The sequence below is a fragment of the Gobio gobio genome (genome assembly GCF_949357685.1).
Source record: "Gobio gobio genome assembly, chromosome: 21".
In the NCBI taxonomy this organism is placed as follows: domain Eukaryota; kingdom Metazoa; phylum Chordata; class Actinopteri; order Cypriniformes; family Gobionidae; genus Gobio; species Gobio gobio.
Window position 1 is genome coordinate 35,828,392 of NC_137117.1, and position 18,911 is coordinate 35,847,302.

The following is an 18,911-nucleotide window of genomic DNA, read 5'->3' on the forward strand; positions in this document are numbered from 1 at the left end:
CATACTTCCTCAATGATTTTAATGTATTTTACAGTGAAAATACAGGTAGGACTTGTTAAAGGAAACGTTCCCCCAAACATACAGTTTCTGTTGTCATTCATTTTCTGTTGTGCTCATATTGTTGTACACTATTTATTTTTTTCTATATTTTTTTATAACTATTTCTTCTGTGGAAAAAAAAAAATTGGTTCAACTTTAGTTTAGGTGTTTTTAACGTCTATGTACTAAGATAAAACAATTTTTTTAAGCATAATGTAATTGTGTTAAAGTTTGCAAAACAGATGTATTGCAAAACACTTGTGCTGCTATTGAGGTGGGATATGGGTAGGTTAGGGACAGGTTTAGTGGTATGGGTGGCTTAAGAGGGTCAACAATGTAATTATAGATGTAATTACAGAAATTAAATATAGCTGTGCAATTACATGCAGGCATTTTAAAAAGACATTTAATAAAAAAGTGCATGGATCGAATAATTTTTCACATTTTTGTAGAAATGTACTGTTCGCTCCTTTCCATAATTACAATCAGTGGGGGCTGAGACCTCAAACCCCATAAAAGTGCTTAATATGCCACAAGGTAGATAGTTTTTTCCAACAGGGTTTTAGCTAACATTTTTACAATATTAAATTCTGTTTGATTTATTCAAATGTAATAGATATAAAAGAAAGCCCCTTGTACTGAGCCAGAGAAAGAGAAGCAACATGAGAGAACAACTAAGTGAAAAGACTGTGTGAGAGAGAGAGAGAGCTTGTGAGAGAGCGACGGAGCTGAGTGGGACCGAGTGAAAACAGTTTTGTTCCTTCAGTGTTTGTGTGGAGTAATTGTAAGTAGACAGAACAGTGAGGGAGGGCTTTCAGCCATCTGTAAAGTTAACAAAGAAAAGTCCTCTCCTTATTTAGCTCTCTTTGTGAGTCTGTATGAGTGAGTGTCAAAGAGAGAACATCAGCCGGAGGAGACCACGACTGTTGTTTATGCGTATGTGAGAGAGGGAGTGGGACGGAAATAGAGATAGAGGGAGTGGAGATAGCGAAGTGTAGAGGTGCTTCTAATTGTTTTCATTTTTCTGTAATGAGCACTGTGCCTTGCGGAGGAACGGAAACACAGATCGCCTGTCAGCCTCGGCGTACACACTATCCGCGTGATCCTCTGGACGCATGCGTTTGCACCTGTTGAGCGTATCTACTTCACGTCCAGAAGTCATGTCCGTCTCCACAGCTGTGTGAAACGGTGCCTGCGTTTGTCAGGGATCTTCCTTTTTATCCAGGAGAGAGATGTCATCGCTCTATTCGCGCAGCAAGGACCTTTCCTCTCGCACCAGAAAGTCCCTGTCGGACTCACCACCCTCCTCTCCGTCCCCCAGCACCAAAACATTCAGAGTAAGAGCCAGCTGTGTTTGTTTAGTGTTTGTCACATTATAACACAGACGTTTCAATAGGCAGTATTGTGTTCAATCTGATGTAACATTGTCTTTTGTCACTGGACGATGCCAAATGTTCATGTTTACATGAATTACTGGATTTTAGGCTACATTTCTTTTTCTCTTTAACAACAGTCAGAGCAAGTTTTACTGGTTAAAACATTAAAACTAGTTTTAACTAAGTGCTTACTTGATTATTTTGGGTCTTATAGTGAAGTCCAAAGTCCACATTGAAAATCTGGGATTTAGTTTTTCATTTAAACCTGGAAATAAACAGTTTTAGGATTGTTTTAAGGAGTGTTTTAGGATTTTGGGCAATTTAAAGCAAACAAAAGCATCTTGAATGTCAGATTCTGCACTATTTCTAGGTCAACAAATGAAATGACTGCTTGCACTGACAGTCTGAATGCTGGAGAACATGATCATCAGGTTTTACACAAACTTAGGGAGTTTATGCAGCTCAAGTGCTGTTGTCGTTAACCCTGTAAAGTCTGACATGACATAAAAGTCAGAAAATATAAAAGCATTTTAAATCTAAAAAGTTTGTGTATGTGTTCTTTATATTTTGTATCATATTTTATATATTAGGCTTTTATGATTCATGTAATATGAAAGAGTGAGAATATGGAGATTATATTAAAGGAGGAATAAAACACCTTTTTTTATTCAGAGGCCCAAACTGAGCAAAACATTTTCAGTTTGGTGAACAAATAAACATTCCTCAAAAGCATGATAGATAATATTTGATACATTCGCACATGATTTTTCTTAAAAACAATCAAGTATAATCAAGTTGTTTTAGTCCAGTAAATGTCTTGAAATATTAATAACAATATGAAATACATTTTTACATTTACTTTATAACAAGTCAGGTACCACGATCTGAAGGTGGACAATTTTACAGTTATACTTAAAGGCCTTTTACTTGCTAAAAAAGTGTTAACTATCAGTCAGACAACAGCAGGCATGTAGAGGATAGTGTACAGCAAGTACACAATCCTCTTTTTTAGCAAAGATGTGACATGAGGAAATTTCCCCACCGGTTAATCGACACGTGACAACACCGGTAATACCAATACCAATTTTAAATCACTAATTCTAAACCGAAAGGAAAATGCAATTTTCAATGAAAATCTTCCATAGGAATGAACTGAAAACGCACCAGTGGACATGCTCCATGAATGACAGTGCGGCTTGTGGCCCGTGTATGAACGACAGTGCGGCCGTGAATGAGTATAAGTATCAGTGTCGGTGAACACCGGTAACACCGTCAACACTGACTATTGCAGCAATCCTAGTATACAGTATGAACAAAAGTTGCATGAAACGGTCCTAAATATGTAAGCAAGCAAATCTATAGTCATGTTGTAAATTCAACTCCTCTTTTGGTGCTTGTATTACAACAGAGCGGGTTAGTGAGCTCATAAGATGGTGTTGTTGTGCTGTGATTGAGGACCGACATCAGTGAATGAGCAGAGCTGCAGTGTCTGTGATGTATACACTGATTCAGGATGTAGTGGGAGTGATTCCCAGCGGTCACGGTTCACTCAGTTTTTAAATTACTCGGGCCACGTCCCACGCTAGTAATTATTGCAGCGCATCAGTGCTGAAAAGTCTGCAGTGTTATCAGAAAAGACTAAAGAAAATGTTATTTATTTATTTTATATAGTTGATGGTATATACAGATAAATATCAGGGTTATTATAGTCAAGTAAAGCCATAAAAGAAACAAAAAAGGTGTTCTGGATATTTAATAGGGTGTTCATTTTATCATCCCCGAGTCAAAAATCCTGATACTGGTCGATTATACAGTAGAAGTAACAGCACACCTCTCCTAAACAAGCCATATGATTTGAGGAATCATTCAGCGCAGAATGAGCTACAAGCTGAAGTTTTATATTTAGGGTTATGAGTCTGTTCAGATCCCTAATAAATGTGCAGTAGTAATAGTGAGGCTTTTTGCACTACTAAATATGGAAAAATGCACATTTTTAATCACATTTTTTTTCAGTTTACTCAAGTAATCATCACACAAATACATTTTTATAAGTATTTAAGTATTCCATGTGATTTGAAAATGTATAATGGTGTCCTACAAAAGCGAAACACAGTAACAACACATTTCATGTGATGTATAGAAAGTGTGCCACACTGATGGGTGTTGTGGTCACTGTTTGACATTTCATGTCAACATGCATTGACCATTTCTGAATGTCTTTTATATGCATTAGTTTGTGGCAGTACTGGGACATATTTTGAGTCGGTTTGAGTGTGTGTGTGTGTGTGTGTTTGTTTGCGAACAGGGTTTGTCTTGTATTCTCTGGCGTTGACAGAACTCCCCCCCCCCCCAATCCGTCCTGAGCTGACCTCACATACAGTATAACCCAATGCTGCACCCAGATAATCCAATATTTCCCCTGATTAGATTTAAACACCTTGCCTGGAAAAAAAAACACAACCATTTTGGGCTAAATCTCTTATGTGAATAAAATCTCTGTAATGAAATTTCCATTTTCCAGCAGGGATTTTCCTGGCGGTTTTTCTGTCAAAAATTTCATGAGACGCTCATATCTGTGTGTACTCTTGCATAATATGTTGTTCCTCAGGCAGCATTTGTTGAAACACTTGCTTTCTCAGTTTTACTTTTGGCTGCTGTTTGCCACTTCAAAACCTCATAAACAAACTCAAAGTCTGTGAGCGAACAAGACCAATAAAGGCCATGTTGACGTGTGGAGACGGTGTTTACTTCAGCGAAAAGATGCTCATAAAATCAGCAGGTGCTGCAGATGTTCTGTCTTTAGGAAGGTAATGCATGCACGGAATGAAGGGGAAGCAGACGGCCATTAGTCCACTGCTTTTGCAAAACCTCAGTTGAGTGCGACAGTCCAGTTTTGACGTAAATGTATGCTGCTTTATATATGACATCACTGACCTCACATCTCTGTCTGCAACAGTGTTGTGGAAGAAACTAAAGTAGTTAAGCTACTCTTAAAGTAGTTATAGGGTCTGTTCACTCTGAATGTGTTTTTGCATAGCACTGAGGTGATATTTCATAGTTTTTTTCTGTTTAAACATACGCTAGACGGACGTCTTTGTCCATTTTTGTCTACTTTTGCAGATCTTGCAAATCACAAGGCATTCTAAAAGTGCTCCAAGTATATATATTTTTTATTTTGCCTCGTTGCTGACCTGCGTCTGTGAAAAATGCGTTCTGCGTAAACAGCTAGTCCAGCTACTCTTTTAAAACAGTAGTTAGCTTCACTATACAGGCTATTATAACCACATTAGCCCCGTTTCCAGGGCCAGTCGCGTTTCCACTGTCACTTCCGGGGCTTGATCTGGCCACGTCGGGGTTTCCTCAGGGCCAACAGCCAGTGTTTTTTGGCCCGCCAAATACCTTGGTCCAAAGCGGGCCAGCTCGCGCTCAAGGAGTGGATACAAACAAAGAGTTTATCTGAGTCTGGAGACGGCAGCACCGCGGATGATTTCATATTCCAGCTAACATCAGCATTAAAGACTTTTACAATCATTTTAGCTCAAAACTCACTCAGACAGCAACAAGTGTTTGAAATAACTTCTGTTTGTGATCCGATGTGAATTCTGATTACTGTATAAGGCAATTTATATGAGATGCATAAGACTATGCGCATTAACCATTACTGTAGTAAACATGATAAATATGACCACTTGAAGAAATCAGACAAATTCTAGAGGCTATCACAATCGTGTATTTATTTAATCTGTCAGTACATCTCGTCTCTTTATACCGGACTGTCTGATATTCATATTTAGCTCCACATATGTCATAAAATAAGGCAACTCCGTTTTTTCGGGGGAAAGACTGAAAATATAACTGTGTTGGGACTGTCTCTGGAGAGAGTGCTAAAGCTCCTCAGGTCGTATTTTTGGTGGAAAATTTGCCGAAATGATCGTTCTATCTAAATGTGATTTAAACAAACTGTCCTGTAACTACAAATAAACAGAAATAGATGCGACTGAATAAGTACGAGTGTCCTCTTTCTTTTGTGAAATAACGGTAAATAGCACTTTATTTTTGTGTGATTAATGTGCAATCTTGACACAAATTAATAAATTATGATCAATGTTATTGTAAAGTTGTGGTAAAACATCAATGCTTGGGTTTTAAATATTTAAGTAAACAACATTTTTTTTTAATGCAATTTAGAATTTAATTGGATAAATGTACATTAGTGTAAATTTAAATAAATAAATGTACACTAAATACAGCTAAAACACAAATAAATACAATAAGCCCTAATTCACAATATTGAGTCAAAACAGCATGATTTATCTAAATATTCCTCTGTAAAAAAGAACAAATTGCTTTGCTGCCTGGGGCTGTAGTTTGTGAAAATGTTTTTTAATCAATTTACATAAGGCAGCGGCTATTTGCACGAAGTGTTAATAGCAACTAGATTCTATTTACACCAAGTGAAAATAACATTTTATTAACGATAGACGATATTTACACTAAGTGCAAATAGCTGTAGATGCTATTTACAAAGTGAAATAGCATACTAAGTTGATATATTCTATTTACACCATATAAAAGTAGCAGTTCTTTGCAATATGTGTAAATAGTAATTACATGTAATTTATAGGCTACTTTATTTTGACAGATACATACTATTTGCATCTCAGTATTGTTGTACATTAACAGGGTGCAATAATAACAGCGTGTAAATGATTATATTTATAAAATTATTAAATGGATGCCGCCTTAATGGGACAATAAAAGCCCTCCCTACACCTATCCATAACCCTACCCAATAAATGCTTTTATTATTATTATTAAACATTTCGTTAGACACTTAATTTCCACATTTAGAACATTTTCTTAATTTTTATTGAAAGTTAATGCATATCTGGTGTGATTTGTGATGAGAAAAGAGATAAGAAAAAACTCTGCAAAAGGCAGATTCAAAGCCATATCAATCGCATCAAAATCAATTAGCCATACGCTTTACTGATTGCACCACTGAAGACGTTGAAATCCAAGCGCTTTTTTAAATCTTGTTTGTTAGGCGGAGCTAGTGCAAATAGCACTTGGTGTGAATATACACTCTGTTTACATAAACCGAATCAAACAAACCGATTCACTAAAATGAACCATACTTTCCAATGCTACATAGAGGACAGTTCAGCTCAAAGCAGTTAAACAGAATTAATTGAAAAGGGATGGATAGGGTAAATTAAACCTTTAATTTAAATAAATGTATAATAAACGTCACACTAACCAGTTATCACCTACACAACTCTGTTAGTTATTCTTTCACATTTACGCATTAAAGGTGTCATGAACTGGCTTTAAAAAAAATTATACTGTTGAGGTCCACTTATGACGTTTGCGTGGTTTTTACATTCAAAAACATCATAATGAATAAGTAATAGGCTATTTTATGCCCTGGTTTTGAAGTGAAATGAAGTGTGGCCAAGTACGGTGACCCATACTTGGAATTTATGCTCTGCATTTAACCCATCCAAGTGCACACACACACGCACGCACGCACACACACCCGGAGCAGTGGACAGCCATATTGCTGCAGCGCCCGGGGAGCAATTGGGGGTTCGGTGCCTTGCTCAAGGGTCTCACCTCAGTCGTGGTATTGAGGGTGGAGGAAAGCGCTGGTTATTCACTCCCCCGACTGACAATTCCTGCAGGACCTGAGTCTCAAACCCACAACCTTTGGGTTGCAAGTCCAACTCTCTAACCAATAGGCCACGACTGCCCCTCATAAGTTTTGAGGCTCTCTCCTGCACGCTCGGATTTTATGGGCGTGCCGCACTGAAGACTTGGAAGTAAACGCCCACGGCTAGGATTGGATAATATTTGCATATTTAATGAGCTTCGGCTTCCTGCGAGTACACCGTGAGGGATTGTTTGGAAGCATGTGGGAAAACGGCAACCGGAATAATTCGTCCCACAGGGCTCGCAAAACGTCTTTATCAAACAAACACAATGATTTATCTCTCATCCATCCGTGATTGATTGGAATGTTATTTTTTTATCACTTGGCCCGCCCGGTCGGTGGATATAAGGGCGAACCGTGCAGCACACACACAGACACACGCGCACGCGCAGGTACGTTGCAGACTGCATAATCAAAACTTCCGCGATTGTATTTTTCCTTCAAATATCAAGTCAAGAGAGTGAACAACGCGCATCAAGAACCACAAATAAAGGATTCTCCGGCTTTTGACAGCGTGCTAAGGTATGTTAAGTTTGACACGTACACAATCAATAGATCTATATCAAACGATCTGTAATGCAATAATATCACATATAAAAAACATGTTTTACTCACATTAGTGTGTTGCTTCATTCATTCATGTATGATCTCATCCTATCTGCAAATCCAGTGTCTTGTTTACAAACGAATCCGTGATCAGAAATGAAGGAACAAACGCAAAGTCTTCCCCACGTGAGCTGAATATTCATAAAAAATAAAGGTCATCCATGCATTCATAATATTGGAATCTGAATGAAGGTTTTGTGGTATGTTTAGAAATTCGATGCGATTTAGCTCTCTCTGTAGGCCTATGTCATGTCAGTGGCACGAGTCGGTGGGAACAAACGCAAAGTCTTCCCCATGTGAGCTGAATATTAATTAAAAATTCCTAATATTATAATCCGAAGGAAGCTTATGCAGCGACTGTGTTCTTCCACAACCAGGCACAGCACAATATCTTGCTATCTTCGGCATGTTTATTGCTCGGTAGCATGATCCGTTTAGCTCCACGAGTCGGTGGGCGGGGCTACTGAAGCAGGCGTACATATTTATCTGCTGAGGCGGCGTTTCTGCATTCTATGACGTCAATGGTCAGCATATTCTGAGATCGAGCGTTTTCTGGGCCTGGTGTCAGTAAAAGCTTTTCTTTGACTAACAAGGAAGTTTTCAGCTCTGAAACTGAAACTTACAGGATATTACCATGACCTTTTATATATCAAAAGCTCAAGGTAAAGTTGATTTCTCAATTCATCACCCCTTTAATTTATGCTAAATAACTAGTCAAATCACTAGTTAAAAACACTTATAGGATCTATATTTTTATGTGAGAAATGATTTTCTTGATACAGAAGCAGTTTCCAAAGTATTTATTCGGTTAAGTGTGTGTAAACAATGTGAAATGAAAGCAGCAATGTAGCATTTGGTCATGCTACTTGTTAAAAAATAAATAAATAGTTTGTTGTTACTGGACAACACAACACTATATATAAAGCAGCTGAACTACTACCACACTACTGCAAAGTGTATCGTCTACTTTGAGTTAGTTACTCCCCAAAACCGTTCTGCACACTGTTACAGAGGTTGAATGTTTAGTGATTATAACGAGAGGCTCGCCACATAATAAGACAAGATTAGCTGAAGAAAATGGTCATGACGTTTTATGTTTCCTCTAATCATAACATAGCTTTTTTTCCCATCAACTAAATTGCACATGTGGGCTTGAAGTTTCCATGACGAGGGGAGGCCTGTGCGAGTGAGGTCTCCTTGGGAGCGAAAGTTAAAGAGAGCAAAAGAATAAACACATGTGTTTTGTTTTTAGTGATCTTCTAATCCATGTTTATGATGGACTTTTTTACCCCAAACAACAGAATACAGCGTAACAAACAAACACATCTGACTGAGTGTGTGAGAGCAGGCATTTTTAAAGGGATCGTTCACATTTACATTACTCACCCTCATGTCTTACACAAAAGAGAGTGTTTTTCCCCCTTGTAGTGTAATGAAAGTGAATGAGGACTGGCGCAGCTCCAGAAACTCCAATATGACCAAAAAAAAAAAAATCAACAACAGCATAAAACATATGAGTAACATAAAAGTGGTTTATGCAAAAAATGTTTTAAAAACTTGTAAAAAATGTAAGTTCTTTGATTTAAGTTTCTGCCTTAAATGAAGTATAATCAAATTAATAGTCTTTCTACCAGAGGTGGAAGTAACAAATTACTAATGTCGAGTAACTACTCACGTTACTGCAATTAAGTCGTTTTTTCAGGTATTAAGTCCTTTTTTGAGTATATTTTTAAATGTGTAATTTTACTTGTACTTACAAATTAAGATGAATCTACTTCATTACTTTTAAAATCACAATTCATCACTGAGTACACCTACAATTTGAATTCCTATTCAAAACTTTGACTGGCATTTTGGTAGCCAATAAAGATATCCGATCATAAACGGACCAATAAAAGCCCTTATATCCGGACTGGATAAAGTCGCTGCTGCAAGAAGAGCTTATCATAACGGTGAAGGAGCTCAGAGTGATTTATGGACTGAAATTTTGGAGAAACAAACTACATGGTAGTGTTGTCAAAAATATCTATATAAATATCTGACACTGTTCTACTCATTTTCTGCAGTATCTATACACCGATACCAGCTGTGCTTTCTCATTCTCTCCTCTCCGACAGCGATTTTGACACCCGCCTCTTGTCACTCATTCGTCTCAGTTATAGAGCCTGAGTGTCAGCGCAGGATTGCAGGTATTGCGCATAATTTTAATAATACCCGCAGGTTTCTCTGGCGTATTTTAATAACAAATGTCGAAAGTGCATTATTGTAATGCGAGAGCACATTCATGTAATCGCAGAAAACTGAATGTGAGCACTCAAATATACAAATGAACTGCCTCTCCTCTCACTCAGATATTGAGTGTGCGCTCTCAGACTGTTTCCCGTTCAATCGCGAATCTCTCAGTGCTCTTGAACTAGAAATTGATTCATTTATTAATAGTTCACTGTTGATTTACTCACCCTCGGTCATCTGAGATGTAGGTGACTTCTTTTCTTCAGCCGAAGAAGAGAAGTCGAAACCGTGGTCCTTGCTGGTTCATATAATGGAAGTCAATGGGTGCCGTCACTTTGAGATTTGAGATTCAAACATATACAGACAAAACAAAAGTAATACCCGTTGCTCCTGGCGATACACTGAGGTTGTATGACGCAAAACGATCGGTCTGTGTAAGAAACTGAACAATATTTACAACATTATGACCTGTAATGCACAGCTTCAGCAAACAGTCCTGAGCGCGAGCTTCCTGTTGCTTTATGACGTATGCGCGGGCTGACTCTTACCCCTTTTCCACCAAGGCAGTGCTAGAGCTAATTCAGAGCCAGAGCTAGTCCCAGTTCATAGTTGGTTCGACTGAGGAGCTTCTAAGAACTGTTTGCTTTTCCACTTGCTGAGAGCCACAACAGAGCCATGTCTTACGTCACTGTATACGTCTCATCTTTCTCAGCAACGCTAGCGAGACAGCGGCAGTGTTGCCAAGTTGGACTACTTCATCACTGTTGCCGCGGGCTGTTTTTCATGTCCGCGGGTTGAAGCGACCCCAATTATGTGATATTTAGCCCCGGAAATGCAAATTTTAGTAGGCAACCATGCCAAAAAAAAAATATTTTACCCCCAAATGTGATTTTTACCGGGGAAGCCCCCCTGAAACGCGATTGGGCTTGTTTTGAGTAGCAATTGGGCGGGTTTTGTTGTGAAAACCTGGCAACCCTGGGCAGCGGGAAACATAAACACACCAGGCTTGTTCGAGATGCATCGGCGCAGCGCAGACCGAGCCACGTATGATATATATATCAAAAACCGCATGAGTGAATCAAAAGCATAAGGAGTCATATGCTCTAGCTGGACTCGTTGTCATACGGCGATCGGTCTCTGCACAGCACTGCTGCGGACAAGCCTTCCATCAACAATGCAAACGTTGCGTTACTATTGATTCACATGGCTTTACGATCCTACATCGGCATCAAAACACAACGAAAACACAGCGAATCCAACACATTCATGCAGTTTGCCGTAATTTGTATAGACGGAGATTACAAACGAGCAGCAGCTGTTAGCTCCATTAGCTGCTATTTCAACAATAGCGGATCTCCAGTTTGTGTTGGTCTTGTTGACCCCGCCCCCAGCGCCTGACATAATCGGTTCTTACTTCTAGCCCTGTCCTAGCACAGCAATGTTTTGGTGGCTCGGAGCTGGGGCTTTGGGTGTGGAAACACAAAGAACCGATTTGAAACTAGGCTCTGGCTCCGATCTAGCTTTAGCACTGCCTTGGTGGAAAAGGGGTATCTGTGTTTGTTTACAGCAGAGAGGGGGGAAGTGCGTGTTGTATTGTTCGTCAAAATGGTTCTTACTTGCACTTGTAAATAGACACTTTGCTCTTTGTTTTCTAAGGCAATTTGTTTTCAGTGTACAACGCAAAGTATACCTCGGCCTTCCGTGGAGGGTTCGTGGACCTCCGTGCAGACCGTCCATGTGCAGCCCAATTTTTGTGTCCCCGCAGATCTACAACAGCGCATGTGCGAGTGACTTGAGCACTTGAAAACAAAGTCTACCTGATAGTGTGTACGCGCCGAATGCTTCTTTCTGCACTCACGGCCAAAGAAGTATACTTTGTAAGGCTTGCGCACACTCAACAGTGTGCGAGACGGAGTGGAGCTCGGAAAATAAAGTCTTCAGAAGTGATATAGGCCTAGCTTTGTGTGAAGAACAGTCAATTGTTCACTGAAAATAGAAATCCATATTAATGAAAGTTCATAAATTGCTTAAAGAGTTCATAAAAAAGCCTTTTTCGAAGCTTCAAAGTTTCCATTTATTGTAATTGCATGGAAAAGAGCAACCAGCCCATTTTTCAATGTCATTTTGTATTCCATAGAAGAATGAAAGTCCATGGGTTTGAAACAACATGAGGATGAGGATTTTTTTTTTTTTGAGAGAAACTGTTTCTCAACAGAGCAGATCAGAAGAAACCAGCCCTTATAAAGTCATCAAACAATTGAAAACGAATGACTTGATTTGTTTTCTCTCAATATATCTGGCTTATCACACAAAGAGAGGTGGGAGCGGGGAAAAGAAAGCAAGCAAGAAAGATATGCAAAGCGGTAAAGCCTTTTTTTGGAGTTGTGTGTAATATTCCTTTTCAGAATGGTGATGCTCACATTTTCCATTTTGCAAGCTGGCAGACGGACTAGCTGGCTCTCAAAGGGGGGGATGAAGGGATGAGGGGAAAGAGAGGATTAAAGAGGTTGTGTATAAATACTTCAGCATGAGCCAGATCCTGTAAATGTTACAGTTTGTGGAGTTATGGGATCAGGGTGAAGCCCACAGCTGCATGAAGCGGTCTCAGTCTGTTACTTCATATATATATATATATATATATATATATATATATATATATATATATATATATATATATATATATATATAGCTCATATGTGCTGAATGCATGGAGAATTGAGCAACCCTGCAACATGTACACTGACCGAACACAGTTTCACATGCCTTTGATGTGCAGTGAAGGTACAGTTCTGGTGTACTAATCCAGCTTAACCAAATCCTCATTCAACCATTGTAAGAGAATTGACTAAATTGTTCCCAGATCTTTAATCGTGTAAAGTATGAGCTCTGCCAGCAATGCCAGTCAGGGTGTGAATTCCAGGGGGGTTTGACCCCTCAATTAAGGATTGAACACCCCAAAGGAAGCCAATATAAAAAAGTTCATATGCTAAGAATAAACAGAAGCAATTAAGTGTAGGTGCCCAACCAAAATAGAAAGGTAAATATAGAAAGAATTTTTATTATAATCCCGCCTTCACAACTCTTCATCAGACCAAAAAAGACAACCTTCAATCCTTCAATTCAGCTTCATACCAAAAATGAAGTTGCCTAAACGCATCCAAAGAATACTCCACGATGAATTCACATAATGTGCAATTAAATGAAACACCAGCTAATAATATTAAAGTGCCCCTATTATAGATTTTGAAAGTTACCTTTCATGTAATGTGTAACATAGTTCTAAGTTAATGAAAACATCCTGCAAAGTTTTAAATCTGAAAGTGCAGCGTAGATAAAGTTATTGTCTCTCAAAATTAAGAGTCAATTAAACAAATTGTTTTTTAAAACGAGTCCTAAGCCATTTCGTTGTGATGTCAAGACGAAACATTAGCATATTGCCCGTCCACTTATTATGCGCGCAGACACCAGGGAAACCTTGAACCACCTCAAACACTGCAGCGGATACTGGATAGCATCATGTCGAGAAGACGCTGTGCTCTACAATGTGTTTATTGTGTTTTATATTGTGTTGGTCTCTGGCTAACCGGCTAACTCACGTTATTACTGTCTTACTGAAATACTGCTGTAAATCAGCTGTGGGTCGCTATTACCTAAAACTGTTTCTATTAATGCAGGTTGTCTGTCATTCTTACTGTTTTGAGTAAAGATAAAGGATGGAGCAAGATTTGTTTTGCAAACTTTAATGTTACATCAGTCATTCACGTTAGTGCTCGGCTAAAATACTGTATGTGCTGTTATTGATACAGTTCCCGCATGTGCACCGCAATACATTAGAAACACACACACACACACACACACACACACACACACACACACACACACACACACACACACACACACACACACACACACACACACACACACACACACACACACACACACACACACACACACACACACACACACACACACACACACACACACACACACACACGGGTTAAATAACTAGTTCTTCCAATGTTTCATTGATTCAGACTCTCGCTGGGATTGGTGTAAAATCGGCGTCTTTACAGTGTGTACTATCGAAGCCTCTGGATGCCGGACGGAGCTGGAGTTCAGTTATGGTAATGGGCGTTTGTTTCCGAAATATGCGTTGTACGCGGTAGACCAATCACAACAGACTGGGCCGTCTGACCAATCAGAGCAGAGCAATTTGACCAAATTGACCTTTGATGCTGTTCATGTTGTTGGAGACCTCCAAAACTACATTTGGAAACTTTAAAATAGCATAATAGGGGCACTTTAAAAATACCCTCCATGAGACCCTCTACCAAAAATAATGCTAAAATGATTAGCAAAAAAATTATGCTAAAAATTATGCAAAAAAATGCGTAGTCATAATAATAAAATAATGCTGAATCACATGAACAAAACTAAAACATATATATAATATAGTATATAATAAGGATATTCATCATGATACCCAATAATATGAAAAATATAATAGTGAAAATATAGAAAAATATAATACAATTAGAAGCTTTTAGAAGCAATTAAAAAGCGAATTAATCGCAATTTTTTTTCTGTAATTAATTGTGATTTTTTATATTTTATATTGATTATTTTAAATTAATTAATTAATTAAATTAATGATAGACATATTAAATTAATGATAGATAATTGAAAGCTATATCAGTTTCAACATTTATTAGGCTTTAAAAAAAAAAATATTTTTTTAATTTAAGTGAACTTAAAACAATCTTCACATGAACTCATTATAATAAATGTCCTATTTACCTGTGGCATTACCTGTCTAACAGGTAGGAAATATACAGAAATGTAATAAAGTTATCAAACAGTCTACACTGCATAAATGGTTAACAGTAATGACAGACATCACAGCAACTGGTTTATGAGGCTGCTGTCACTTTAAGATCTGCCGCTGTCGCACATTACGCAAATCTCAAATGCTGTGACGTGTATCTAATTTTCTCAAACTCCTTAAGTTCGTTTAAGACTTTATTTAACTAAGACTGCTCTTATGAGAATACTCGACAAAACGGGCATTTTGGCATAATTCTGTCAGTTATTGCTGTCTTTGCGCACGATACTGGCTTGCACATTCTCTTTTTTTCTTGTCGCGCTTGAATGGTTTAAAATCATTTGCATGAATAAGAGCGTGATCATATAATATAACGCTAGCCCAAGGATGACAGAAAAAATTGATGCTGTGTTAATTGCGTTAATTATTTTTAACGCGTTAAACTGAATTTTTTTTGCATGCATTAACATGCTAATTTTGACAGTACTAAATAAAATATAATAGTAAAAATATAGCAAAATATAATATATAATAATAATTGTTATTTTAATAAAAATAATACAGAAGGTTTCTCATGAACAAAAATGTATAAAATATCTAATACTCATAATAAGATCATAAAAAATTTAAGTAAAAAAAAACTTGAGGACATCACAGAAAATAATCATCTAATGGCAACACATTTGTGTGCTGGCAAAAAATAAATAAATAATAATAATAAATAAAAAAAAGAGTTGAACCAGTTATAGTGGTAGTAGGGAAACAAATAATACAACACAAAATTATAATAAACATGGTACAGTGTCTAGCTATATATCACACAAAACGAGGACAAAATGCAAGAGATGTGAAACACAGATTGTATATAAAGTTAATATTGTAAATCATCCATAATAGATAGAATTCTCTGTACACAAGGATCATTCCAACAGCATTTCAGTGACCTAAAATTTCATTACAAAATACTCAGCGTTTAACTGAGCTGGGAACTGTGCAATAGAAAGTATTTTCCCATAGAGAGAACATGATATTTGTCACTTTATATTCTTATGTTATATTCTATATATATAAACAGACATGTTTAAATAGACTTGAAATACACAAGATAAATATATTGTATATTGACACGTGTGAGTTTGATCGCAATGAAACGGTGGGCTAGTGCCTGTTCTCTTCAGAGTGCTTGTATTTGTGTTGAAGAGGCCGTTCCCATTAATCTGATTGAGTGTTATTTTTACTAGCAGGATGGAATGTGCGCAGCAGCATCAGCGCTGCCTTACATGGTTTACTGTGGTGAAAGTGTGCACTCTCTTTCTCTCTGTAGACACAGTGAGTGAGCTCAGGGCCAGCAGGTGCCCATGGGTAATGATGCCCCCCGAGGACTTTAAACCTCCAGTTTAACGTGATTTACCTAAGTAGGACATGTTCTTGGAACAACACTCCTATTAACCGATAGGATTTGGAGGATAAGGATAGGGTCATGGGGTTGAACAACACTCTTATTAACCTTTTACTTCTCTCTGATTGTAGACTGAGAGTTGTTTTATAGGAATGTTGTTCCTGGACCAATAAAGGATGCCAAAAAAACTGTCCTACTTTGTTGTGCATAACGATGACCTCAGATCCCAGAATGACCAGAGATGAGAACAAGACCACCAGAACACATATCCACTAAATGCAGACTTCAGGTTCCCCACATGACGTGACCACACAGAACTAAACAAGACCACCTGCACACATTGTGAACGTTTTTTGTTGTTGTGGCTGTGTAAACACTTGAATAAGACATATTGCCTCACTTTGAGAATTCATAATGATTGCCAGTAAAACAAAACCAGTCACATATACAACAGTTATTGTAAGCCAGTGCCGAAGGTCAAGCTCTGTTTTTCCTCCAGTGTTAAACCGTGACATGGTCGGAGAGCAGGCCGACGTGCTATAGCCACATAAGGAGAGCCGTCTCTGAAATACTGCGTAAACATTCAGATGGACCCGTCTCTCCAGTGGCTCAGGGCCTTGCTCTCATCCATCTGTTTATTTCCCTGTAAAAAGCACCACAGAATCATGCCAGAAAATAGCATATGCAGTTACGATCAGCAAGTAACATATGCTTGTACATCATTTTTATACGTATTTTTTAAAATATATGGGCTCTTTTAGATTGATTCACATATTTTAAAATCAACCTAAAAAACCTAAAAATGTATTTTTTCTCTGTATGTTTTGCTAACTTTCACCATTCCTTAATCATTTATCTACTCTATCTGTTTAGATTTTGTTTTTATACACTTAGAATTGAAATTTTCATATCCATCATAAAGAACGGTTACACTTTATTTTGATTGTCTACTTTAGACATTCTATTAACTGTAAATAACTTGTCAACTGCATGTCAAATAACTCAGAGTATTAGTAGACCGTAGACTGTTAGGTTAGGTTTATAGTAGACTGTAGACTGTTAGGTTTTGGGTTAGTAGTATAAGTTGACATGTAGTTGCAAAGTAACTTATAGAATGTCTGTTGGGGGAGCATCAAAATAAAGTGTTAGCAAATATTAAGCAGACCATCTACTAATACTCCAATTACCGGTAGTTGGCTATGTATTTGCAAAGTTACTCATAGTTAGTACAGTGTCTAAAGTGGACCATTGAAATAAAGTGTTACCTAAAGAATGTATTGTCATAAAATGTTAATCTAAACAATTCGTAAAATAATTATAAGCCATTTCAAAATGCATTGTGTGAAAATGGGTTTATATCAAAAATGTCTGGCCCTCAGTCATTCCCTCATTTTCCGTACGAGCAACATCTGCGTCGGATCTGTCAGTCAGCGCGAGTGAGATCATTTTCATGGACTAAGGAAAGGTACCGAAAACGTACAAATAAACATACTTTTAGATGTTTAATTGCTATTTGGAGCATTGGGATCGCTAGACGAGGGCTCAATGAACTCATGTTTGTGACAACCTCAAAATCGACCAAAATTTACATTTTTCTCTTGTTTTGCCAGTAGCTCTAAATTATATTTTGGTCATTCCGACTCCTTTTGCCAGCACGGGTCACATATACACTATATTGCCAAAAGTATTGGGACACCCCTCCAAATCATTCAAATCAATTCAGGTGTTCCAATCACTTCCATGGCCACAGGTGTATAAAATCAAGCACTAGGCATGTAGATGCTTCTACAAACATTTGTGAAAGAATGGGTCTCAGGAGCTCAGTGAACTCAAGTGTTGTTCAGTGATAGGTTGCCACCTGTGCAAGTCCATTCGTGAAATATCCTCACTACTAAATATTCCACGGTCAACTATTAGTGGTATTATAACATGGACGCCATTGTGCACAGTGCGCAGAAGTTGATAACTTTCTGCAGAGTCAATAGCTACAGACCTCCAAACTTCGTGTGGCCTTCAGATTAGCTCAAGAACAGTGTGTAGAGCTTCATGGAATGGGTTTCCATGGCCGAGCAGCTCATCCAAGCCTAACATCACCAAGAGCAATGCAAAGCGTGGGATGCAGTGGGGTAAAGCACGCCGCCACTGGACTCTAGAGGAGAGGAGACGTGTTCTCTGGAGTGACCAATCACGCTTCACTGGGTTAGGCAGTTGCCAGGAGAACGGTACTTGCCTGACTGCATTGTGCCGAGTGTAAAGTTTGGTGGAGGGGGATTATGGTGTGGGGGTTGTTTTTCAGGAATTGGGCTTGGCCTCTTAGTTCCAGTGAAAGGATATCTTAATACTTCAGCATACCAAGACATTTTGGACAATTTCATGCTCCCACCAGTGTACAAAGCATGGTCCATAAAGAAATGGATGAGCGAGTTTGGTGTGGAGGAACTTGACTGGCCTGCACAGAGTCCTGACCTCAACCCAATAAAGCACCTTTGGGATGAATTAGAGCGGAGACTGAGAGCCAGGCCTTCTCGTCCAACATCAGTGCCTGACCTCACAAATGCGCTTCTAGAAGAATGGTCAAAAATTCCCATAAACACACTCCTAAACCTTGTGGAAAGCCTTCCCAGAAGAGCTGAAGCTGTTATAGCTGCAAAGGCTGGGCCAACTCCATATTAAACCCTACAGATTAAGAATGGGATGTCATTAAAGTTCATGTGCATGTAAAGG

The 18,911-nt window shown here is 38.3% G+C and overlaps 1 protein-coding gene across 6 annotated transcripts in view; it reads left to right on the forward strand.

Moving 5' to 3' along the window:
* The first annotated feature begins 1,131 nt into the window (after window positions 1-1,131).
* Window positions 1,132-18,911, forward strand: part of ppp1r12b (protein phosphatase 1, regulatory subunit 12B) — a 32,552-nt gene continuing 14,772 nt past the window's right edge. For all 6 annotated transcript variants that reach the window (XM_079802957.1, XM_079802960.1, XM_079802956.1 and 3 more), the window contains exon 1: window positions 1,132-1,376. In XM_079802957.1, the coding sequence (XP_079659083.1) occupies window positions 1,272-1,376 (105 nt within the window). In that variant the 5' untranslated portion in view covers window positions 1,132-1,271. The remainder of the gene's footprint in view (window positions 1,377-18,911) is intronic.